The sequence below is a fragment of the Fusarium poae genome, chromosome 1, assembly GCF_019609905.1.
Source record: "Fusarium poae strain DAOMC 252244 chromosome 1, whole genome shotgun sequence".
Classification (NCBI taxonomy): Eukaryota; Fungi; Ascomycota; class Sordariomycetes; order Hypocreales; family Nectriaceae; genus Fusarium; species Fusarium poae.
Window position 1 is genome coordinate 42405 of NC_058399.1, and position 23934 is coordinate 66338.

General features: G+C 46.8%; 11 protein-coding genes across 11 annotated transcripts; 3 read left to right on the forward strand and 8 right to left on the reverse strand.

The window, feature by feature from the left end:
- Window positions 1–328: 328 nt before the first annotated feature.
- On the forward strand, window positions 329–1834 carry FPOAC1_000016 (uncharacterized protein; the record flags this gene model as incomplete). The annotated part of the gene is made up of 3 exons (XM_044844636.1): window positions 329–1194; window positions 1242–1614; window positions 1664–1834. 3 exons carry the CDS (start codon window positions 329–331, stop codon window positions 1832–1834), a joined length of 1410 nt encoding a protein of 469 aa, XP_044710552.1.
- Window positions 1835–2088: 254 nt separating this feature from the next.
- On the reverse strand, window positions 2089–3548 carry FPOAC1_000017 (uncharacterized protein; the record flags this gene model as incomplete). The annotated part of the gene is made up of 4 exons (XM_044844637.1): window positions 2089–2382; window positions 2435–2840; window positions 2889–3045; window positions 3095–3548. 4 exons carry the CDS (start codon window positions 3546–3548, stop codon window positions 2089–2091), a joined length of 1311 nt encoding a protein of 436 aa, XP_044710553.1.
- A 971-nt stretch (window positions 3549–4519) lies between these two features.
- On the reverse strand, window positions 4520–5336 carry FPOAC1_000018 (uncharacterized protein; the record flags this gene model as incomplete). The annotated part of the gene is made up of 2 exons (XM_044844638.1): window positions 4520–5208; window positions 5261–5336. 2 exons carry the CDS (start codon window positions 5334–5336, stop codon window positions 4520–4522), a joined length of 765 nt encoding a protein of 254 aa, XP_044710554.1.
- A 655-nt stretch (window positions 5337–5991) lies between these two features.
- On the reverse strand, window positions 5992–7753 carry TRI1 (cytochrome P450 monooxygenase; the record flags this gene model as incomplete). The annotated part of the gene is made up of 5 exons (XM_044844639.1): window positions 5992–6428; window positions 6485–7060; window positions 7117–7185; window positions 7242–7347; window positions 7406–7753. 5 exons carry the CDS (start codon window positions 7751–7753, stop codon window positions 5992–5994), a joined length of 1536 nt encoding a protein of 511 aa, XP_044710555.1.
- Window positions 7754–9306: 1553 nt separating this feature from the next.
- On the reverse strand, window positions 9307–10944 carry FPOAC1_000020 (uncharacterized protein; the record flags this gene model as incomplete). Its single annotated transcript, XM_044844640.1, has 1 exon — window positions 9307–10944. The coding sequence occupies one exon, from the start codon at window positions 10942–10944 to the stop codon at window positions 9307–9309; it is 1638 nt and encodes a 545-aa protein (XP_044710556.1).
- Window positions 10945–11892: 948 nt separating this feature from the next.
- FPOAC1_000021 (uncharacterized protein) lies at window positions 11893–13386 on the forward strand (the record flags this gene model as incomplete). Its single annotated transcript, XM_044844641.1, has 3 exons — window positions 11893–12401; window positions 12451–12901; window positions 12952–13386. 3 exons carry the CDS (start codon window positions 11893–11895, stop codon window positions 13384–13386), a joined length of 1395 nt encoding a protein of 464 aa, XP_044710557.1.
- Window positions 13387–13479: 93 nt separating this feature from the next.
- Window positions 13480–15754, reverse strand: AGL2_1 (Alpha-glucosidase 2; the record flags this gene model as incomplete). Its single annotated transcript, XM_044844642.1, has 3 exons — window positions 13480–15022; window positions 15069–15672; window positions 15724–15754. The coding sequence occupies 3 exons, from the start codon at window positions 15752–15754 to the stop codon at window positions 13480–13482; spliced, it is 2178 nt and encodes a 725-aa protein (XP_044710558.1).
- A 475-nt stretch (window positions 15755–16229) lies between these two features.
- FPOAC1_000023 (uncharacterized protein) lies at window positions 16230–17849 on the reverse strand (the record flags this gene model as incomplete). The annotated part of the gene is made up of 2 exons (XM_044844643.1): window positions 16230–17602; window positions 17660–17849. The coding sequence occupies 2 exons, from the start codon at window positions 17847–17849 to the stop codon at window positions 16230–16232; spliced, it is 1563 nt and encodes a 520-aa protein (XP_044710559.1).
- Window positions 17850–18571: 722 nt separating this feature from the next.
- FPOAC1_000024 (uncharacterized protein) lies at window positions 18572–19723 on the reverse strand (the record flags this gene model as incomplete). Its single annotated transcript, XM_044844644.1, has 3 exons — window positions 18572–19392; window positions 19446–19651; window positions 19701–19723. The coding sequence occupies 3 exons, from the start codon at window positions 19721–19723 to the stop codon at window positions 18572–18574; spliced, it is 1050 nt and encodes a 349-aa protein (XP_044710560.1).
- Window positions 19724–20062: 339 nt separating this feature from the next.
- FPOAC1_000025 (uncharacterized protein) lies at window positions 20063–21056 on the reverse strand (the record flags this gene model as incomplete). The annotated part of the gene is made up of 4 exons (XM_044844645.1): window positions 20063–20353; window positions 20426–20783; window positions 20834–20952; window positions 21003–21056. 4 exons carry the CDS (start codon window positions 21054–21056, stop codon window positions 20063–20065), a joined length of 822 nt encoding a protein of 273 aa, XP_044710561.1.
- Window positions 21057–22195: 1139 nt separating this feature from the next.
- Window positions 22196–23296, forward strand: FPOAC1_000026 (uncharacterized protein; the record flags this gene model as incomplete). The annotated part of the gene is made up of 1 exon (XM_044844646.1): window positions 22196–23296. One exon carries the CDS (start codon window positions 22196–22198, stop codon window positions 23294–23296), a length of 1101 nt encoding a protein of 366 aa, XP_044710562.1.
- Between the last annotated feature and the right edge of the window lie 638 nt (window positions 23297–23934).

The window sequence follows — 23934 nt, forward strand, 5'->3', positions numbered from 1 at the left end:
ACTGGCAATGCCATTATCGTAACTTAATAATTCCTTCTATGATAGGGTCTGAGAACTGAAGTATCACAATTTCAAGATACAGCACAATTTACCTAACGTAAAACCAAGGTGATAGATAGTGCCGATAATGCACAGGTCGCTAAGTCACTCACCCGCCCGTAAGTCCGCTAGCCTCCGCTATTTCCCCGCAGTCTCATTCCTGAAGCGATATCACGTGCGAAGTCGCCCCGCCAACACAAGCTAAGCCGAAAATGGGTCCATTGTTTTCTCCCTCAACAAAAGTGTCAATCATCATGACCAGCATTATCAATGAACGTGACTGTATCAAATGGACTTGAACACATCAGTCTCTCAAGTCTCAACATGGCTTGATTCACTTCCTTTCGACCAACAAGCCCCATCTTCACCACCATCGCCTTCTGCTACCTGCCGCGCACTCAAACGAAAACGATCTCTTCATCTCAACGAGTCGCGCGAACGTCGATATCCAGCATCACCACCCGGATCTAATACCCACTCACAGACCTTGCGGAAAGCCAGAATCAAAAGCATGCCCGCCACACCCGCGAAGCGTACCCGGCCAGACCTCGACAATGACCAAACTCCTCGTGCCCAAGTCTCAGTCGCGAATCCCCTCACCAATCCCCCAAGTCTGTCTTCAAGGAGCGAATCGAGCCTGGCCTCGCAAAGTGATGCGTCCATGTCACGCGGTAGTAAACGATCAAAGCGGTCCCAGTCCCCGACCAAGTTGTTTCCAATGTATGGTTCAGAAGGGCACCGACTGGTGAGAGATTCAATCAGCACAACGGCGCCACGGGGAAAGCTTCCTTCGGCGCTGTCTGAACTTTATCGAGATTTATTTGATGTCGCGGGGCGCTATGGAATCATTCCGCGGAGTATGAAAGGGGCGTTGGATCAGCATCTACAAGCGACAATGTCGCTTGATCGTGTGCATGATCATATGTTCTTTGACGATACACCGAGTCAGAGCTTGGTTGACTCTGAGTCTCCTACCATGGCGTCAAAGATAGAAATCATTCGTCGTGCTTCGCGCATCGCCGATCGATCAGATCAATGCTCTCAGATGCTCAGTGATGAGGCGGCCTGGAACTGTCTTGTACATTGTCCTCTACTGGACCTTTTCACCTTCGACATTTGTGAGGCAAATGATGATTTACTCACTTTTATGCCTTGGTAGGTTAAATCCTCAGCGAGCATTATTTCAAATCTAACCGTCTAAGCACAACAACCAACATCGATTCCACATACCATCGTTTCCCCGACCCTGCGAGCCGCGTCGACTTTGTCTTCTACTTTGTACCCGACAATGATCCTACACTGAGTCAACCCCCCGCCGGCATTCCTTGCTTCAACTGGACTTCAGACAGAATGCTTCAGCAGTACCCTCTCGCTTTTAGCATCGAAACTAAGCGCTACGGTGGCAATGCGGCAAAGGGGGAGCAGCAGATGGGGATCTGGCACGCGGCCCAGTGGGATTTTCTCATCACTCGCGCGGGCGCTGATGCGGTGGCCAAGTTAGAGTTTCTACCTGGTATTGTGGTTCAGGGTCATACCTGGTCGCTTGTTATCACGACAAGGAACGAAGGCACAACGGTATGTTTGATCAGAGCCCTGGTATCATGGCGTTGGCTAATTTGACTAGACTGTGCTTTGTGGTCTTGAGTTTGGAAACACGGGTTCTGTTGTCGGTGTGTTTCAAGTTATGGCTGGTCTGAGAGTGTTGCGGAAATGGTCTCTTGAGGTGTTATGGCCGTGGTATAAGATGTATTTGCCAGGATTATGCGCAGATGCAATTGCCGGTGTTGGTGCATAGCGCAAAAACCACAATGCAATTATTACTGATGGCTGCTGGTAGCCTTTTATTATTTTCTTGAGGGCACAATTGAAAGGAAAGCAGACGGATAACCGTTAATGGGTCCGAATTTTCAATTGACTCCCGACGACTACATTTGGAAGCTAAGCGCCGATATTAAATTTAAGTAGAGCAGTCAAACCCTTGATCATTTACCAGAGTACGGTTTCGGTATCCCAAAATCGCATCGTCGACGATCAATAGTATACAGTCCGTCATTTTTCATGTCTTTCGTCTTGTGATACAGGAATCGATACTGAAATGTAGAACAACGTTTTTAATGTGAAAAAAAGCATATGTTCTCCAAGAACAAAACCGTGACAATTGGTCCATTCGATACTTGTTTCGATATCGGGACCTCGGATCGACACCGGGCCAACCTCGCCAGCTATACAGCAAGGTAGGATGATTTTGATCCAGCCTGTAGGGACAGCAACAGATCCGGGGTCATGTTGGTATGAAGATTTGTATCTGCGCAAAGATTTTCGCGGCAGTGTGCCATCTTCGATCTATGAAACATTTTAGTATAATTGCTCTTTCGTTGAGGAGATATATACTTACTAGGTCGTCAACCAATTGATTCGCGGCTATTTCGTGACGCGGAGTCCATTGCAGTTCTTTGAGCGGTGCATTACTGATAACTGGTAGGATTGTAATTTGGCCTTGTTCTTGTAGCTGCTTTACCTTCTGCTGGAGAGCTTCTGAAGTGGCGAAGACTTTGAAGTCGATCTTAAAAGTCGTGGGTAGCTGGAATGTTTCTCCTGTCGGGGAGTGTTCAGGAGCAACGTCGGCTTGCTCCAAGTCTATGCTGGACGAATCATGTCGATTTGGCCTTATATCCTCCGCTTCTTCGGGGTATGGAAGCACACACGGAACTGGTTTTCCGTTCTCAAGAGTTAGGACAAATTTAGCATATGCCGTTTCATCTAGCACATATGTACCTAGAGCGTCACAAATATCTGTGTAGCTTCTTTGACGTTAGTTATGAGGTATTGCTTTAAGCATGCGTCATTACCTATATTCCTCTGTATGCCGATACTTGATGATAAATGCAAGAGAGAGTGGCAGAGATGCTTGTACTTCAGGTCCCAGACATAACGGCGCAGAGAAGCAGGTATTAAACTCAGCTACATCCTTGTTATAGTAAGTAAGAAAGGATGGGCCGATACGGGCTGATGCGAATGTTAAATGGGTGTCCAGGATTGGAAATGTCACACTAACCATATAGCAAAACACCTTCGAAAGCGCGGTGTCGCAATCCAGTAAGGTACACCGGGTCTAACAGCTGAACCATACCCCGCACTGACGACATGTACTTCTGTATCGTTAGTTCAGTTGCCGAGCTGATTTGGGACTTGAATGTGTTATAGGCTTTCGTTTTCTGACCAAGATGCCAATTAACACAACAGGTTGCGATACAGATGAAATTACGCAATTCTTGCTTCGCGATTCTGTTCTCTAAAATATCCTTGGTCGTTTGGAGGACATCCTCCGTAGTGGCGTAGCCGTTCAGCTGTCTGGCCTGTTGCCATTGGGCTTCGTCCTGCGGTATTGAGTCCTTCAACTTTGCTAGGATATCTTTGTCGCGCCTATATGGTGGCTTGTTCTGGCCTGCCTGAAGCTGGAATTGTACGTAAGATCCTTGTTCAGGACGGATGGGGGCCTTTCGACTCATAATTGTATAGAAAACTCTGATACTCTCACTCCCACTGTGAAGAGATTGCCTCATTCATCTCTCGATGGGTGTGGAGGTTTGCAAGATTGACAGAATACGTCAGCAAAACTCGGTTGAGGCGGTGAGAGAGACGCTTTAAATTGATACGTCAATGTCAGAGTCACCTCATCTGGGTATAGTTATATGCAGGTACGTAGACTGGGGCGCCTACCATGCTCAAATCCAAGACAAGGGAGCCTATCTCGTGTATTCTAGCGGTGTGATAGCGATCAAGCTCATGAATCTAAAAAAAGTAAAAAAAAAAAATTATAACAGTTGTCCCGTCTATAAGTAGAATGGTGCTATTATATGTAAGTAGGTAGGTTGGTTCGCTGAGTCTAATGCACTGTAGAACTCAATAGAACTCGGTACTGCTCTCACTGAAATTACCAGATTGATTGAACACGTAAGACGCGGTGTCTCGGATTCTACCCAGCCAAGAACTACAACCACATCTTGGACAGAAACCATCACGGCCAGAGTTCGATGATATGCTTGGGCAACTACAGATTCGTAACGCGATGTACTGACTCTTCTCATTTAGCTTCCCTTCCATTATGTATGGACAGCGAGGTTGAGCCCTGCAAGATCTGTGATGGGTTGAGACAATGAAAGAGTTTGCTAGTTTTGACGTTGAGAGATTTTGAGATTACTTGACAAGTTGACGAGGAGGTAACAACAAAGGAATGTGCAATAATAAAATCAAGATGATAGTCAGCAGCCTATTGGCAAGTGCTTTAGGTATATTATTGCAGTCAGGGTGTAAAGTTGACCCCATATAAAATTAGACTGCCTATAGGAGTGGTCATAAAATATTTGAACGAGCCATCATACCAGTCAAAACTGGGGCGTGTGAAATTTGAGTGATTGATTTGACGCGATAGGTGACTGCAGAGAAGAGTTGCTTCTCTATACTTGTAATATACACTTTCTTAGTTAACGAGAACAGGGTTAATTGCAGTATAACCAGTGAAGTCTCCAGAGGCAGGGCCGAAAAAGCCCTCCTGAGCATCATTAACATAGAATTGGGAATATGGAGCTCCATTGTTAGGTCGTCTGCATGTGCCCGTCGAAGTGCAAGAGCCATTAGGCGCAGTACAAGCTAGCGTTCCGTCAGTTGACTGCTGGCAGTTCAAAGGAGCATTTGTGAAGTTATCGAATGGGCACAGAACAAGTGGTCCAAGAACATCCGTATCCCTGTACGACAAGCAAAGGTAATTGTTGTTGCTGCCTGTGGCGAGCTTGCCGTTGACAAGGTTGAATATCAAGGTTTGAGGTCCGAAAGATAGAGCAACGAATCGTGTATCATCTCCCTGTAGAGTAATGCCAGCAACCGGTCCAGTACCAACGATAGAGCCAGGTGTCGCAACAGGACCTGTCGACGAGGAAACGGTAGTTGAAGCTTCTGCAGTGGTTGTGGCTGATGGTGCCTCAGTGACAGAGGTAGAAAGAATTTCAGTCGTGGTTGTAGCCAGTGTGGAACCAGATGCCGAGGTTTCAGTAGACTCGAGGCTGACAGTCTCAGTTGTGGAGAGACCAAGCGTTTCAGTGAGGGTGGTAGAAGCGGAAGTAGCCGATGATTCAATGCTTAAGACGGCGTCTGAATGAGAGGCAGTCGTGTCTAGATCGATATCTGTCAGTCTTGAGGACTTGCCATGAATGAAGTTACTTACGTGCAGGTTTGCACACGCCAGCTTCGACAACAACATTAGCCGCAAAAAGGCCAACGGCGAAGAGTAAGACACGCATCACGAAGGTAAGGAAAGGTCAGGGAATGTTAACGATAGACAGATAACCTGGTGAGACGGTTTGAGTTGCTTTTACCAGTGGGAACTGACCTCTTAAAGAGTCTTGGCAATAGGGGAAATTATTGACTAACAGTTGGTCTATGCAAATTTAGTAGAAGTCCGAATTGCCAATTTGAGGATAGTGATTCGATAGTGGCCGCCACAATCGATAGTTTATGTTTAAGCGAGATAGATATATGGGGGAAAATCAGATTTCAAGCAGATAAAGTTCATATTGAATTCATTTAGCCCCATTTGAGAAATTACAATACGTGACTGGGTAGCGGTCCACAAGCTGAGTCGTCTTTCAATGTTATCTCTACAGGGTAGAGTAAACAAGGTGCGACTACTTGTTAAGAGTCACATATTGTCATGCCAGAAAAACAATCACAGATAGGTTTGAGTTGAAATAGTGGATAATAATGCAATTTAAATCAAGGTTGCGGGTGAGACGTTACCGTCAATAAACGGCGAGATCAATCTTAACTTTACAAAGCATGACCCATCAAAACTCAGAATAACAAATGAAACAACCGGCACGTCGCGTATATTCCCCCCATCCCAACCAGTCAATCCAGTAGTTGTAGTAATGAGGTGTCAACGACTCCAATGAAAGCCTAGAGAGGTATTTCCAGAGCAGGGTCGTCTTTGGCCTTTCTGCGCGCCTCAATCTTGAAAGTTGGATCCGTAACCCATGTTGTACAGCAGCTGACGGGGTTTGGCTTCGAATCTTTGGGCATTCTCCACTCATAGTTGAGCAAAAGAAACATCATGACGATCTTGACTTCCTTGGCAGCAAAGAAACGACCAGGACAGGCGTGCTTTCCGTACCCAAAGCCCATGTGTTCCAGACTTGTCGAGGATAGTTGGACAGAATCCTCCCTGGCGGACTGTTCTCTCTCACGATAGAATCGGTAACCATCCCATTGTTCCGCATTCGGGTAGATCTTCTCATCGCGCATGTTGTGACACGAGACGGCAAGTTGATGACCTTTGGGGATAAAAGTGCCATCTTCGAGAGTGATGTCCTCCAACGCTTCCCGCATCATCGAGGCTAAGTTGAATCAGGTAAGCCAGTAATCTTGCAGAAGACATAATTGTTCAACTTACCAATTTGAACAGGTCTCAGTCGCTGAGTCTCTTTAAGCGCACTGTCGAGAAGGAACATCTTGTATACAGCTTTGGTATTCCATCCCTCCTGTTTGATAACTTCCCTGATCTCCTTTTGAAGTGGTTCAATGATTTCAGGATGAGCGGCGATATCTTCCAAAGCCGAACATAGCAGATCAGCTGTGGTGTGGATTGAAACAGCAGAAAGGAATAGCTGTGTGCCAGCTGGGTCGTATGGTTCTCTCGCAGTTTTCTCAAACCACTCTAAAGAATCGTTATATGAAGTGCCTTTCTCATCTGATCGACGTCGCTCAAGAACGGAGTTGATTAAATCGTTGGCATCTTTGACCTGGGTTCTCAAAGCTGAACATTCGGAAGAGAGCATTGAAACGATATAACGCATAGCCCTGGGCCATCGGCGTAGGCGACCGGCGACCTCAGAACTAGTGGCAGCATAGGTCGAAGAAATTTCCAACCACTTTTCGTTTCGACACAGATCCTCACCCAGCAAGACACGGGTTGAAATCCTGGTGATTAAAGGGATCATTGTGGCTCTTAACGGAACTTTGTGCCAGTCTATAGATAATCAGATTAGTACCAACAACTTGTACCAAAAGTGTAACAATTCTTACTCTGGTTGCTACCGAGGTATTCTTCAACAGCCATTTGGGTTTCTTGAGCCAATGGAATCGTAATATGGTCTACGTAATGAGACAATTAGTAAAGACGTGTCAGATTCTAAACCGGGTCGACTTACTCAATGTTTTCTTCAAGTTTCCGTGAACAACGTCTTTGATTAGAGCAGCCTCATGTCTTCCACCTTCGCGGTATGGCTCGAAACCAGGAATATCAACATGGAAAGCCTGTTGATTGGTCAGCCATATAATGTAATCACCTTGTTATTCACCAAGATCCACATACCGAATCGTTCGCTGCCTTGATGAAGCTGAGACGTGGATCTCTTTTGATCTCGTCAGCCATTGACGGGGGCAGAAAGGTAATATCTCCCAAATCGCATGTCAGGCGCATGGGTTTCGTTGGGTTCTTGGCAAACCAGTCTTCGAGGATTGAGCGTGTGGTATGAAGAACTTCCGTCACGGCGCGGGAGCTTGTAAACTCGTACCAGCGCTTGGGGTTAAGCAAAGGCGCACTTGGTTTCGGGGTCAAGTAGCTTCGTACAGCCAGTGTCAAGATGACAAACAAAGATAAATATGCCAGCATGTCGACCCGGACATCCGGCATGCGGTCGATGATACTCATGACAGCCATGATGTTGAGATGGTTTGTCAAGCGTTGCAAAATATTCCACCTGTTCGTGATTGTCTTTGGTGTTTGAATAGTATCTAAAGCTGTAGAAGGCATCCTGTCTTTATAGCAGATGTCCACAGGCCCGGTGGCGTTGCGGGTCGTGCCGTTGCGGGCCGTCCCGTTAGACCGTCCCAACGAATTCTGTGACTCTATTGTTTTACGTGCCACATTGCTAGGGTCCCTGATTATCAGTCCAACTGATGAAACGAACCCCAACCTCATGCATCGAATAGCATTAACCTCGGTGGTCTATCTCCACATTGGTAAATCCATGACCATGAGACCAGCTCTCCACTTATTTACAAACAACCTAGCCTCATCAAATGATGTTGATTGTATCACATATACTGAACTTTACCTTCATTGGGAGTGTCCTAACTATGAGGTCAGTTTGCAAAAGGACTAAACCTGCCTGACAAAAAAGTATTAATTCCCGTATCTTCACCTTCATATTGGTAGATTGTTAAGTGGCAGCAGCCCCCACCTCACCCAAAACAACCGAAACCTCCCGCGGAGTAGTTGTTTGGTGTTTTGAGCTCCACGCTGGTGTGCCTGACTATTAGGCCAGCCTCCCCACCGACTCATAAACCAGCTCAACCTGCTTTCTCATTGGATATCGATTTCGGAATTGGATACGCGTTTGGCAAGATCATCACCATCAGGCCTACCCGCAAGTATGGCCTGATATCTGCAGTTGTGATGCGACGCAAGAAGTTTGGCCATAAGACTTCCCAACAAGGGTGCTGCTTAGAGTGCGAGTAGAGATATAGCTTGTGTATGGATAACTACAGGTATGCAAATTGAAAGACTTAAGCTGTCATAAGATATTTATGATAATAGTTAGATTTATTCTTGAGAAACTGGAACTGATAAATCCAGAATATGTGTCTTCAATATTTCTTCTATCGTTCGACAAATTGATTTATTGCTTCCAGGCATATCCGTACTGTAGTGTATTTATTGGGCCCCCCCATATTGTGGTTATTCAGGAAGGCAAAGTGGGTTGCATGGCAGATCTCACGGTGCTTTTGTATTGTTTGAGAATACGGTTGCTCCAAGACCCCTATGTTTCGTGATACGGTCTCGTTTTCCAATCAATTAGACTTCGAGGAACACCTACATCAAGTTTCCCTTGGTACGTTAGCAACGACAAGCGCTTTGGACCAGCAGTCAATTTGTTTGGTATGTATGTATTGATTGGGCTGATGGTAACTTGATAGTGCTTCCAGGATCGAAAACGGCGAATGGAAAGTATAAGACTATTGAAGTATACATTATGGCAGTAGAGTGTGGTTTTCTAGCATTGGCAGATGATCCCAGCTTCTACAACTGACTGGAAGACTACAGTTGCACGTTTGAGCTTTACCCGCTGCCATTCAAAGGTATTAGACGAAGGGAAAAGCCATGCTTTAACTTGAGAATCGTTAAATCCATTGAATATTATTCTTTCTAACCTCTTTAACCCTAGGCAATATCACAATTTCCTCCCATCTATCACCGTTACTCATACATGACTAAGCCTTTCGTTCAGACTGCTTCACCGCATCATGTGCCTCGTCAAACGAATCAACCTGATAAGAACTGAACTTGCGCGCAGAAACACCCTTGGCAAACATAACATCGAGCTCCTCAAAGGTTCGGTTGCGGGTTTCCGGAAGGCGGAAGTAGCCCCAAACGAAGACCAGGAATGCGGTAGTACCCCATACAAAACCGGTGTAACCCTTGAGGTTCCACTCAGTAGGGTTCATAAAGTAGGGTTGAAGGACACCAGCAATAACAGCCATGATAGCATAACCGTTACGGGCCAAGCAGATAGTCTTCTGACGAAGTCGTGTGGAACCGATCTCAGCTGGAAGAGCCCAACCGAGTTGACCAGCCGAGAGCTGAAAGACGAATGTCCAAACGAGTGTTAAGACAGCTTGAGCCATGCCAATCTTGTCGTTCTCGGTGCGGGTATTGAGGATTCCAATGATGAAGAGAATAACGCCCATGGTAAACATACCATAAAGGTAGGCTGTACGTCGTCCGACATATGGCATGACACAGATCCATGACAAAATGGTAGCGAACAGAGCCATTCCGTTACCACCAACATTGAGATGGTAGGTAGTAGTGGAGTCAAGTCCAACTTGTTGGAAAAAGTATGTAGAGTTGTATGCAAAGTACAGACCAGATAAAATCTGACCGGCAAAACAAACAATCGCGATCTCGGTTCGTCGAAGCTCAAAGCCCTGGAAACAATCCCTGTATGAAGTACCAACTGACAGCTTCTCTTCGAGGTTGTTGGTATAGATGATGAGACCGAGAGTGTCTCGGAGTTCGTCGTCGGTGGCGCTGGGTCGGAGGCGTTGGAGGTTCTTGAGGGCCTTGTCGTGGTCTCCGATTCGAATCAGATGCCAGGGTGTATCGGGAGCGAAGCAGAGGATTGGGATGAGGACAACAGGCCAGAACCATTGTAGGGCAAAAGGGATTCGGTAGGCCCAGGGTGCCGGTGTGTTGACAAGACCAGCCATAACTCCAGCTGAGATGAGCTGGCCAATGATGAAGCACATGTTGGTCCAACTAGTCATGTAGACGCGAAGAGACATGGGAAGGACCTCTGAGGCATACGCAGGGGCAGTGGTAGCGAAAACTCCCCAAGGCAGACCGCAGAGAAGCTGACCGACGAGAAGCACTGTGGTGTTGGGTGCGAAGAAGGTAATGAAGATGAAGGCGGTAAGGGCGATCAATGAAGCAATGAGAACTCTGATGTGACCAAACTTGGTGACAAGCATTCCATTGAGCAATGTACCGAAAAAGGCACCAATACCTGCACCGTTACCCAGACCAGCCTGCCAGGGAGCAGAAAGCTGGTAGTTGTTCGTCTCTTCATTCCAGTGACCGTACTTCTTTGCGAAAGCAGGGTAGGCGTAGAAGTTGGAAAGTAAATTGGTATCGTATCCTTCCATCACAACACACATGGAAACGACGAGACACCAAAACACAGTCCATGGGTATTTTCGGACGGCTTGAAGAGGAGGGAGGTTGTGTTCGGCTTCGGCACCAAGACGTGCCTGGTCAGTGGTATCGTGAACTCCCTTGCTGGGAACTCGGGCTTCGACATCGTAGCTCTCGGCGTGTGAGACCGATGCATCAAGGGTTTCCTTGCCCATCCTGATTGGGAGGGATAGATCGACTGGTATGTTTTGTGAGTGTGGAAGTTGAGATGTTGATGCTGGCGATGATCCTGGCTTGGTCGGTGCCGCAACCTTGAGGTTATATAATGGAAACACTTGTTCCTTGCAACGGATCTACTTCCCAATCTACCGTTTCCGCCTTCACGTCCCCATGGGGTATGCAGACTCGCCCCATGGGGAGGTGGTAGTCTAATGAATGGGTTGACTCGCTGCAGATCCGAGAATTACCCCATTTGGTCAAGTGTAGTTCGCATTCCAAAAGAAAAGCTTAGCCCTCGGTTTGATGCAACGATATTTTCATTGGTAATATTAACGAACTAACTAATCTGGTGGGTACCCCTCTCTTTCGCTGCTTTCATCGGGCCGAGAATAGCAGGTGGTAAAATGAAAAACAAGGCCACTGCATAAGCACTTGATCAGCCGATTATATCTCCATTGAGTGAACAATTGCCCCGGCTTGGTGGGTTTACTATGGCTACTACTACTACTGTGCACGAAAAGCGCGGTCAAGTGTGCGATAATTGCCGCTTCCGAAAGGTCAAGTGTGATCGTGGTTTGCCCTGCAAGAATTGCCACCTCGGAGATCTCCGTTGTCAGTATCGTCACAGCATTCGGAGGAAGGGACCAAAGCAGGGCCAAGGGAGACGACAGGCGCAGCTTCGACAGGGTCTTGAAACTGTTGATGCATACCAATTCAGGATTGTAACGCCGGGGGATCAATCGAATGCAGCACAGCCAAGAAAAACTCAATCACCATCAAAGACAGAGGCACAGACACAGGTACCATCACCACCGCATCTCGATTTTCAACCTCTGCCACCTTCGCAAGACGCGAACATAGAAGACTCGGCTCTTTACATTGGACCAGAGATACCAACCTTGACCAATGACTCCATTTTCGAAACCGAAGACCTCTGCAAACGCATGTCTCTATCTCTCACCGCTCACATACAGCTCTTTCAGAGATTTCTCTACCCGATTATGCCCGTGGTCGACGACGACATTCTGGCCGATGCTGCCAGAATAGATCAGCTCCCACCTTCACGATATGCCCTCATACTTGCAATATGTGCCGCGACAAGAATGCAACTACGACTAGATAAACGCGTTGATGGTTCCGACAACGACCTCAACGCGGAAATTCCTCCCGAACCACGACTAGATGGAGATATTCTAGTAAGCCTTGCCGAGAATTCTCTGCGACAATACAGCGTAATTGACGATACGACACTTGACTCGACTCTGGTCTCGTTCTTTCTCTTTGCAAGTTACGGCAACCTCAACGACTCCCGCCATGCTTGGTACTACCTCAATCAGAGCATCACTCTCGCACAGGCGCTTGACTTGACGCGGGAATCGGGATACCATGGATTGCCTGATGAGGATAGAGAAAAGAGACGTCGGGTGTTTTGGCTTTTATTTGTAACAGAAAGGTATCTTTTATCGCGTCTATCCATCTTTCAGAATTGACGTTTTATCTAGGACCTTCGCCTTACAGCATCGAAGACCAGTCATGCTACGAAGCACAGTTAACAAACCGCAAATCGTCGATTCCAACTGCCCTGTTGTCATGCACGACTTTATAAACCACATCAGCCTCTTCGAATCACTCCCATACTCATTATATGAGTGGCAGCCCGAGAATGACGACAGACGATTCGAGGATTTGAAGCTTGTGCACAACATAAACGAGAGGCTTTGTAAGGTCAAACCAGAGCAATCAATTATCGAAAGTCAGCGATTCGACACTCTCATAACACAGCAATGGCTTAGGGTATCCATGTGGCGTATTGCATTTGGACAGAACCCGTCTTCTGCATCTGGGTTTGGGCTTTTACTTCCACCGGCTCTTCCAATGGATGCAGGCAAGATCATCATGTCAGCTTTGGGGTCCGTGGGGACCAAGTCTAAAGACTGTCATGGTATTGGAATGGTAAGATGTACATACACGTGTTTGGTGAATCTTTCCTAACTTTTCCTTAGGAACAAAAGTTATTCGATGTTGGCGTTAGTCTTGCCGACACAGCTCAACTGCCTGGCTGGACATGCAACGCACTAGAGAATGGGCCTCGTGATTTACTCTCTGTAGTCATCCATGCTTTATCTACCGTTCGAGGCTCACAATCACACCTACTACCGAATCTTCTGAGGCACTCGGAATCGTTGTTCGCGCTGTCAGACCCGAGCGCACATATCGATCTTGAATGGGACATGCTGGAAGAGGGAAATTGCAAGATGGATGCTATTGTGGAAGAGATTTCAGAGGGAAGTGAAGAATTTGTTGAGCCATTGTCTTGGGAACCAGAGACTGGGCTTGATTTGCTGGATTTAAGCACACCTGTTGTGACATCTACGTGGAGTGATGCATCGGTGTTATGTGATCAATTTGATCCTAATGTTGGTTTGTCATTCAGCTGAGTATCTTGTGGAACAAAATTAATATCTTCATTGATCTAACGTGGCATATGTATCATTTCCTAGTGTGCCTTTTGTATAATCACATCTCGTTTTCTACACCCGCTCCAAAATAACCACCTTGCTATCATAGTCAGTACCAAATCGATACTGAATACCACCATTCATCAAGGTTGCACCAGAATAAATTTCACCTCCATCAAGCTTGTATCTTGCATTCGGGTCAAGACCTGCCAGGCGAAGTAGAGGAAAGTTGGAAACAGTAGTTGACATCATTTGAAAGGCAAAGAGCACAGCTTCGCTTCCATCTTCCGACACAAAGATTGCTGCAGGGAAGTTGGACTTCTCGGGCAGAACCAAACGCCACATGTCGCCACTGATAATAATTGGGTTGATCCTTTCGGCGAGCGCAATCAGTTCTGGGATCTGCTCCTTGTCTTCCTCGGGCGTGTGGTCTGGATCGAGTTCGAATCCGAAGGAGCCTCCCATCATAGCGACATGGGCTCGGAAGCGCATCGGGATAGACCGTCCTGTTATATCATTCGGGGAAGAGCACACATGCGCTCCCATAGATGATGGTGGGTACACCAATGATGTGCCGAACTGAATGTGAACACGATCGTAGGCATCCATGTTGTCTGATGTCCAGACTTGTGGGAAGTATTGGAGGATGCCGGGATCAAATCGACCACCGCCAGAAGCACAGCCTTCCCAGAGGACGTTGGGAAAGCGAGTAGTCAGTACGTCGAAGACATGGTAGATACCAAGCATGTAAGCGTGCTGGTTGCCAGGCGTTGGACTTTCATGCATTGCTCGGTTGTTATCCCACTTTACATAAGTGATGGGCGCTGAATCCAGGATTTTAGCCACTGAGTTGATGATATACTCCTGCACTTCAGGAAGTGCTACGTTTAGGACAAGCTGTTGACGAGTCTCGCTGCGTGCGTAGGTACCTGCGCTTAAAACCCACTCAGGGTGCTGTTCATAGAGCTCAGACTTCTGGTTAACCATTTCAGGCTCGACCCACAGACCAAACTGTAGGTTCTCTTCCGAACCTGCAGCCTTGAGCTTGGTTACACTCTCGACGAGAGGGCCCAAGCCCTGTGGGAATCTCTTGGGGTTTGCAACCCAGTCACCCAGGCCAGCGTGGTCGTTGATACGAGGATGCTTGTCTCCGAACCAGCCATCATCGAGTACGAAGAGCTTGGCGCCTAGTTTGGCAGACTCTTGTGCAAGCTTGTAAATTGTCTTTTCGTCAAAGTTGAAGTAGAGACCTTCCCAGCTGTTGAGCAAGACTGGACGGGTTTCAGAAACGAACTTGCTTCGGATAAGGTTTCGACGATAGAGACGGTGGAATTTTCGAGACATTTCGCCAATGCCAAGGTTGGAAAAGACGGAAACACATTCGGGCGATTGGAGAGACTCGCCGGGACGCAACGGCCAGGAGAGTTGGCATGGGTTTATCCCAACAACTGCTCGGGTTAACCCTTGATGACTCTTTTCAACTTCGACGTTGAAAGACCCAGTGTAGACAAGAGAAAAACCCCAAGCATCACCGTGAGACTCGGTCGTAGTTGGGTTGACCAAAGACAAGAATGGGTTGTGGTAATGAGACGAGTAACCAGTTGTGCTTCCAAATCTGGGGACATTAGCTGAGGATTATTTCTGGAACTCAATTGTCTTACCCTTGTGTTCCAAACTCCACCTTTCGACGAGTCCTGCTGCACTCCCGTGTCCATTCACCCTGGAGCTGCAGCATGTCATACTCATCGTGAGGGAAATCAACGCTGAAGCTAGCTAGTTTCTCCACGACGATGACATCATCACTGTTGTTGATGATTTTCACATTTCTGACGATAGCATCAGAGTTGGGAAAGATGGAGTATGACAGATCCGCGGCGACAGAACTCTGTTCATCACGCAGATGAATCACAAGTGTCGAAACATCGTCACCAGAGCCAAAGGTGCAGGGCAGTTTCTCCAAAGCAGGCTTGCCCTTAATGATTGTGTAAGATTTGTACTTGAAATCACAGACCGTGAAACCTTTTGCATGTTTGATGTGCACAGCAGGAGTGCGAAAGTCTCCTCGGCCAAGGTCTGGAAACTCGCGACGAAGATGGGCCTGCGTGGACCAGCCTCCACCATTGGATTGGATCTGGGCGATTGGGTTTTCTGTCACGCGGGCACCGAAATGGTCCAGAAGAAGGTCCCCAGTCGCAGAGTCGACATGGAAACGGTACGAGACATTCTTGCCGTTGAGAGCGAATGATGTCCCGTCGACCACGATTGCTAAAGACTGTCAGTTCAGGAGCTCTGGCGAGATTGCTACAGGGAACGCACGTTGGACCTTGAAATTGGTTGTAAGGGTCATCCTGGATGGTAGAATCAAGACAGAAAATGGCTTTCAAATAATAACAAAGATCAAGGCGGCGTAAAGTAAAATGAGACTCTCTACAAATATATTAAATTGCTCAAGAGACAATTCCCTACCAGAGTTTTATTATATCCGTTCCCCGCCTGTTATTGTGGTAGAATTCCGAGTATTTCCCCATGGGGTTAATTGAGCTCTGATCGCGCGGGGAGCTGAGACATGTCCGACTTGGCGCTGTGTGCAGGACTTCCACTCCCTGCCAACCAACCAATCGCCTTGTCCTTGTTGGTAGTTATCTTACCCGAAATCAGATTTAGTGCGGACCCTTTCGAGTGCTGGCAACGGCGACGTGGCGCGTTGCAGTTAATGCATCATTTCATAAAGCAACAAAGCTTTGGCAGATAGAGTGGTAATTATTTACAATTAGATTATTGCACAGCATATAACATGCTAATATCTAGAGTACACTGTTCATCTAATGCATAGCCATATCATCTACCTTCTTCTGTCCAATCGCATTGGAGCCAACTGGTGCATCAGGTCCATCAAAGATCTCTGCCACTTCCTCAAGTGAATGGCCCTTGGTCTCGGGGAAGAAGAAGAAAATCAGTGTCAAATGGATTCCGATAGCAACACACCAAACAATGTAGTACTTCCAAGAAATCGCCTCCATTGCGACAGGGTTAGCAAACGCATTGTACACACCCGCCAAATTGCCAGTCAACTGGTAAAGCATTGATGCCTTTGCGCGAAGCGAATACGGTGTGGCTTCCATGATATATGTCGCGCCAATGGGACTGATGGCGTGGTAGAAAAAGGAAAAGACAAATATCATGGCTAGTACTGCGCCAGCAAACCCGATATGCTCAAAGTTCTCTTGCTGGTTGCGTGCCGAGCAGATTGTCCAGATGATATACGAAGCACCCATGCCTGACATACCAAGGAGGAACAGAGACCGACGACCAAATCTATCAACGAGAGTCGCAAAAACGACAGCAGAAGCGAAACCCCACATTTGAAGGCCGCCGTTTAGAAGTAGCTGGGTCTTGTGGTCGGTGATATTGATCGAGTTGAGCACCTTGGCGAGGTAGTATGAGGTGAGCGCATTACCGGACCATTGCAACATGGCGGGGATGTACAAGGCGAGGAAGAATCGATGCCAGTTACCACGAGAAGAAACCCACTCTGCCCATCGCGACTTTTGCTGGATTTTCTCAATCTCGAGAGTCGCAGTGATTTCGGCCATCTCGAAGCGAGCCAGTCTAGAGTTGGGATCTCCGTAACCGTGCCACTTTACCAAAATGTCCTGAGCTTCCTTATATCGGCCTTTGTAGATAAGCCAACGTGGTGATTCGGGCGCAAACATGACGAGCGAAGCTTGAATAACGGAGAAACTGGCTTGCAAAAGACTGGGTAGACGCCATGCCCAAGAACTAGTCATTCGAAAACTACCATAGGTAACCCACGCGGCAATGATGGCACCAAGTGGCCAAGACACCATCATGAAAGACACGACCTTTCCGCGATGGGTAGGATATGTAACTTCGGATAGTAGAGGTGGTGCGGCAGTTGAAACAATTCCTAGACCGAAGCCGATGATAAACCTGGACGCGACAAACATGCCATAATTGTAGGAGCAGGTCTGGACGATGGCACCGATGATTATGGTGAGGGATCCGATGAGAATTGGAATACGACGGCCGAGCCAGTCGCAAAGCTGAGAGGAAATCAGGATTGAGATGAGGACGCCACCGTTGGGACCAAAGGTCATGGCTCCAAGACGAGTTCCTTTTGGTTCACCGAAATACTCTTGCCACTGCGGAAGAGACTGTGCGCCGTTGAGCATGCCTAGTTTGTTAGTAAGTTTGTGATTCATTCACTATGTAACTATCGCGTTGTTCTTACTTGCATCGAAGCCAGTGGCAGTCTGAGTCAACAAACCACTCAGAAGCAACAGATTGAGCTTCCATAGAGTCCAATCTGCGTACCATGGCGGGCGATCATTTGGAATGACGTCGTTGAGAACCAGGCCCTGAAATTCGTTTGCGTCGGCGTCTTGGATATGCGCTTCTTCAATTCCCTGTTTGGAAGCCATGTTGAGATCGAGACAGCAGAGACAGTTTATCCCCAACTGGATACAGACCGCTGAAAGTGATCTCCACAGTCTTTATATCTCTTTGACATGTGGAGAGTTTTTCTTTTTCGGTTCAGTTACCGAAGCGCTCGTACCAGAAGATCAGGAGATAATCTACTGCAAAGCCAAGATTTACCCCCAGACTACCCTCTTCAGTCCACTAAAAAGACTTGTGCCGATGCCCGATGCATCAAGTCCCGCTCTTTACCCCAGATCTACCCCAGAGTTGAATATTTCTGAGCAGGAATTTAGACATTGATTATCCTTGGGTCGGTTAGACTCGTTTTCCCCGCACGAGCGTGTGACGTCTCGGGGGAAACGGAGCCGATAAGAGATGCTTTTCGTAGAGGAAGTGGCCCGGGGTGTTGGTCGGGTGTCTTTGCTCCGGTGCTAGCATCGTGTTCCCATTGACTGTATAAGATTAGGAAAAGACAGAATGCATTCAAAGCTATTATTGACCGAGTCTTCTACTATAGTTGTGATGCTTTATATAGCGGTATTGGGAGACAAGGTGGCTACCTACAAGAACTCTTGATTCGTCAAAAGTGAGCTACTAATCTGACAATGCCTTTGGACGTAATGTGAGATACAGGCAAGGTTACCGTCCTATCGTTGTACCCGCAGAAGCAACAATCGAAGAGATTACATTTTAACCCTCATGTGTCAAAGCGCAATGACTTTAATTAATTCTTCTTCAGTCGTTGAGCCTCGACCTGGATCGCCTCAGGTAACCACTCCTCCAAACTGGGACTCACGGGCTTCCAACCCAAGTACTTCCTCGCCCTCTTTGCCTCACCACGACTGTTTAATCCCCACGATAGAGCCTGGAAACCAAGCTTCTCCTGTGCCTCATCCACATCAAGCACCTTTGTCTCATCATTGTCGATGAGACCCTGCTTCTTAGCCTCCTTGGCAAGAAGAGTAGAAATTTCGCTCCACTTGTGTGTACCGTTCTCGGCGAAGAAATAACCCTTGGGACCCCAGATGTCTTGTTCGTTTTGGTTGTTGGAAGATGCTGCACGCTCGGAAAGAATGACGATCAGACTAGACAGATCATGGACGTGGACATTGTCCCATTCTGTCTTTCCGGCCCCAATGATAGGCCCGAAGCCCTTCTCCAGAGTCGTCTCAGCCAATCCTGGGATTTGACGACTACGTTGGTTGGAAGGCCCCCGGCCTGTTCCGTAGATTGTGGGAGGGCAGACAATAGCAACCTTGACAGCATCGGGGTTCTTTGCAGCCTCTTCCAGAACGATTTTGTCGACGTCGCGATGGAAGGCGGTATCGGGCAGAGACGTGACCTTGTCGACACCCTCGAGATCATCGTATGATTGCTCTGGGAGGGGTTCTTCACCGTAGCGCTTGTTGTCTTGGTCATACCAGCAGAGAATTCCTGTGCCACTAATGTGAATCCAATAGCCAGGGTTGGACTCGGAGTGTGTAGACTGCAAGCCGGCTCCAATGGCTCGTGCTGCTCCAGCGTGATCCGAACTGTCAGCAGTATCTGGACAGTCATTCAGCATGGCGTTTCAAGTGTACAAGTTACGATTGACTCACGAATGACGATATCGGCTTCTGAAGCAGCCTTCTTGATAACTTCGGAATCATCGAGTGATCCGATGGCCAGCTTCACATCAGGATACTGCTTCTGAACATCCTTGCCCTTCTCCTCACTTCGCACAAGGATAGTATATTTCCAGCTTGGCTGAGCCTTGGTCAAAGCATAAAATGCGTCACCGCCGATGAAACCGGTGGTGCCAGTGCTGGCTGATGTTAGAGTCAGATAAATGATCGATTGCCGAAGAAGCTTACATGAAAACATTCTTTGATGCCATTTTGACTATCACGTATTCTTTAATTCTTCAGATTCCACTGGATAATTTGTGCACGAAAGTGATAATTTCTTGATAAATTGGTATTTTATTTGTCAAAGTTCCAGCTCTTTCTATCGAAATATCAACGACGTCAAATACGTCCAAATGACGTCGTGTCCTCTGGAACTCCACTCGGAGCTGGAAACGCTTATCTGACCAGATAAGGTTTGCCAGACTGATGTGTGTATACACTAACAGATCTGTTACGACACTGCAAAGCTGTGGATAAGACATTTTCCAGAACTATCTCAATCAGTTGCGTGATATGATGCAAAAATGATAATTATCTGACTCTGATTATCATTGCGCGAATGCCTCTTCCCAGACTTTCCTGACTTCAATTCTGAAAGCCACATCTGACCAAAGAAAGTCCCTCAGTATCTCATATGTCTCAGTCCATGACTTCGTCACACCGTATCGTTCAGACATTGCTGATCTCAACATATTGATGTAACTTGAGCGTACAGGTCCACAGGGGGAGAATGCACCCCCCATGTAGATAAGCCAGAGCAATAAATCGGCATCATCATCCCACACGGGATTATGGTATGTCTCCTGAAGTTCATGGAGCAACTGCGTTGATATGTTGGCCTGGAAGATCAGCAAAACTGCACCATATGGTGTAGGAGAGGAACTCACGGGAATTACCAACGAACACCATACCGTACAGCATAGCATGACAGAACATAGATACGATCCAAGATAGCAACATCTCGACATTGATGTCTCCTTCGGGAGGGCTTGTAGCCGAGATTGTATGGATGCCGTGTGGCCATTGATGAATACTCCCGATACTACGCAATCGGCCGGTCGGTAATCGTCGCGGATGCGTTCAAGGGCGTATATATCTTCTAGCACTTCTATAAACTCATCGATGAAGAGATGGGAACGTATCTGGAAGCCTGCTGGTAGTTGTAGGAGATCCCTAGAAATAGAGTCTCTTTCCCACTTGATCTCTGCAAAGCTCTTATGGTGGAACATGCGTTTTGAACCAACTAGGACGGAGGAATTCAGGTCTTGCCTGTTGAGAAAACTTAGAAGATGTGAAGGAACTCAGTCTCTAGGGCTTACCAGAATGTCGCACGTTTGATCCCTTCGGTAAGACGAACACCTGATTTCTCGCAAGTTGTAAGTAGAAGCTGCACAGCTCCCATATGCAGGTCTACTTGCGATACCGTTCCTAGTCGGGCCTGGAACATCCACGTCAGCTTCAGTGGATGTACTTGGGGTCAACGGTCACATGCCTCGACTCCAACCAAAAGTAATATCGCACCGATTGTCGACTCCGAGACATTATCGCTGGACGTCATTGTCTCGCGAATATGATGGATGGCCTGGCCTCGATAGACAAGACATTCCTTATTGATAACACCTCCACTAGCTGCGAATGCTAACGAAAGCATAACCGCGTTGGACAATGCAGGATCGACTAGACCACCACGAAAGACTGACTGAAAGTTATGGAAGTCGAGATCTTTAGAAACACTGAAAACTGGTTCCGGACCCAGTCTGGCTTCGTCTATTCATCAGTGGTCAAACAACACTAAATCCTATGTGTAGAGGCAGTGATAAACCTACAAATGTTGAGTAAATGTTGCAATCTTGTTCCTTTAATTGCAAGACTGTCGAATGGATCCATTATGCCCGCACTTAACGTTGCTGGTGACAGGGCTGAAGATATTTCAGGGAATGCTTTGCCTATAGTTTCTTCCGCATTCTTCCCACCCTTGATAGTATGGATATAAAAGTTGTCCATGGATGCTTGTCGCAGATTTCTTTTATTCTGTAACACTTGTTTAACCGCATGTGAACGCGCCACTCGTTTCGTGATTTTGTCATTTTGGTCGTTGGGAGATTGGAAAGTAATGAATTGGAAGTGAGTCACTGAAAACGTTAAATATAATACGTATGATTATTTGCTGGTACTGTGCTTACTTGTTATCGCCTATAAGTGTGTCTCTGGTTATTATCTCGCGCGTTGAAGAACTATGCTAGGTTGTCCAGGCATGCATGAATGGGAATGGTGAGATTGGCCTGGCTCATTATCTTATCATCTCTGCTGAGAAATCACAAGCTTCGGTATTTTCCGCAAGCGCGAGTCAGATTTGACTAGTCCCATATGAGTAAATACTCGTTTCCTGATTAGGAAGTATCTCATTGCCAGATGTAGAACAATGAATCTCGCGATAGCCTCATTTCCCCACAAGCATTAGCGCATCTAATGATAAAACATCAACATTTGGGTTACTCTATTTCTAATCATCATTGAACTGAAAATTCTACACCAAGGTTTGTCATCAAGATCTCAGGTATAAAAGAATCAAGATGGGACATCTGGAAATACATTCAAACACTCAGCAACTATTACTGTTATCATTATCTAAACAACATAAATCCGTACTCTCTAATCTTCCTTCGGCCTTCAATTTGACCATGCCAGACTCACGCCTTTTCCAGCCTATGAAGATTGGCAACATCCAAGTCCAACACCGTGTCGGCATGGCTCCCATGACTCGACTCCGAGCAAGCGTGGACCGTATTCCCAACACTCTCATGAAGGAATACTACAGTCAACGTGCTTCCACACCCGGAACACTCATCATCACTGAGGGAACTCTCGTCTCACCTGCTGCAGGTGGTGGGTTTGCCCGAACACCTGGAATCTGGAACCAGGAACAAGTCAGTGCTTGGAAAGTCATCACAGACGAGGTGCATATCAAGGGCAGTCATATCTTTGTCCAACTTTTCGCTATGGGTAGAGCTGCCACTGTCGAAGTTGCAAAGGAGGAGGGAATCGACATCATATCAGCAAGCTCTCTTCCTTTCGAGGGGAGTAATGCTAAGCCTAGAGCTATGACTCTTGAAGAGATCTACGACATGATCGACGCCTTCGTGACTGCCTCCAACAACGCGATAGCAGCTGGTTTTGATGGAGTGGAGATTCATGGCGCAAATGGATACCTTCTTGATCAATTTCTCCAAGATGTCAGTAATCATCGTGACGATGATTTCGGTGGAAGCATTGAGAATAGATCACGTTTCATTAGCGAGATTATGGAGCGCGTTGTTGAAGCCATTGGGCCAGACAGAGTTGGTCTCCGTCTCAGTCCGTGGAGTACCTTCCAAGGTATGCGAATGGAGAACCCCATCCCCCAATTCACAGACATCATCAACAAAGCAAAGGCTCTTGACCTGGCATACCTTCACCTGGTAGAATCACGAATCTGCGGTAGCGTGGATGACATGAACAATGGCCAGGAAAAGCTTGACTTTGCTTATGATCTCTGGGAGAGTGCTTTCCTCATTGCGGGAGGATATAAGCTACAAAGTGCAGAGGATCTTGTCGACCGTGAACATCCAGACAAGGAGATCATGGTCATGTTTGGAAGGGACTTTGTGGCAAACCCCGATTTGGTGATGAAGCTGCAGCATGGTTTGGAACTCAATCGGGGTGAGAGGAACACGTACTATACCAGCGACTCTGCTGGATATATCGACTATCCATGTGCCGTCAAGGTAGCTGTGTCTGCTTGAAGTAGTTCTAACGTACTTTCCGTTCATTATATACGTCAACGTTATCGTGTGAAATGGACATTTCATATTTCTCTTCACAAGATCAAAGTAATTAGAATACATAAACACAGCAAATCGATTACAGTTATATTTAATCTGGACTATGTATTTTATCCCTGTAGTCCTATGGCTGTTTCTTTGATTATACTGTAATATTCCTTCAAATTGGTCGAGAAAAGTAAGAAGACTAAGGCAGCTACAGTAGGGTATAGGTAAGGTAACTTAATATTTAAGTAAATTAATGATAGTACTCTTTCCTTTATTATCTAGGCTAAATTGATATAGAAGTGATTAGCACGCGGCACGGCAAGGCCTAGTGGTAACTATGCCTTAGTCGGCTTACTCCCCTTGACTAGTTTCACGAAATATTACGGTATAGGGTTAGTTAGATCTGACTAAGGGTTTCGGGTAAGAAACCCGTATCGTATGTTTTCAGCATTGATCAGAGATGGGTATGGCTAGTGTCTTGTCACAGCGGGTACAGACAGAGGGACTTCTCTACTTCTGTCATCAGCTTCAGGCCGTGCTTTTTCTCAAGGCTTAAGGCGAAAAGATCTTCGTCCTTTGCAAGCCGAACCCATCAAATACGGAAGTGATTG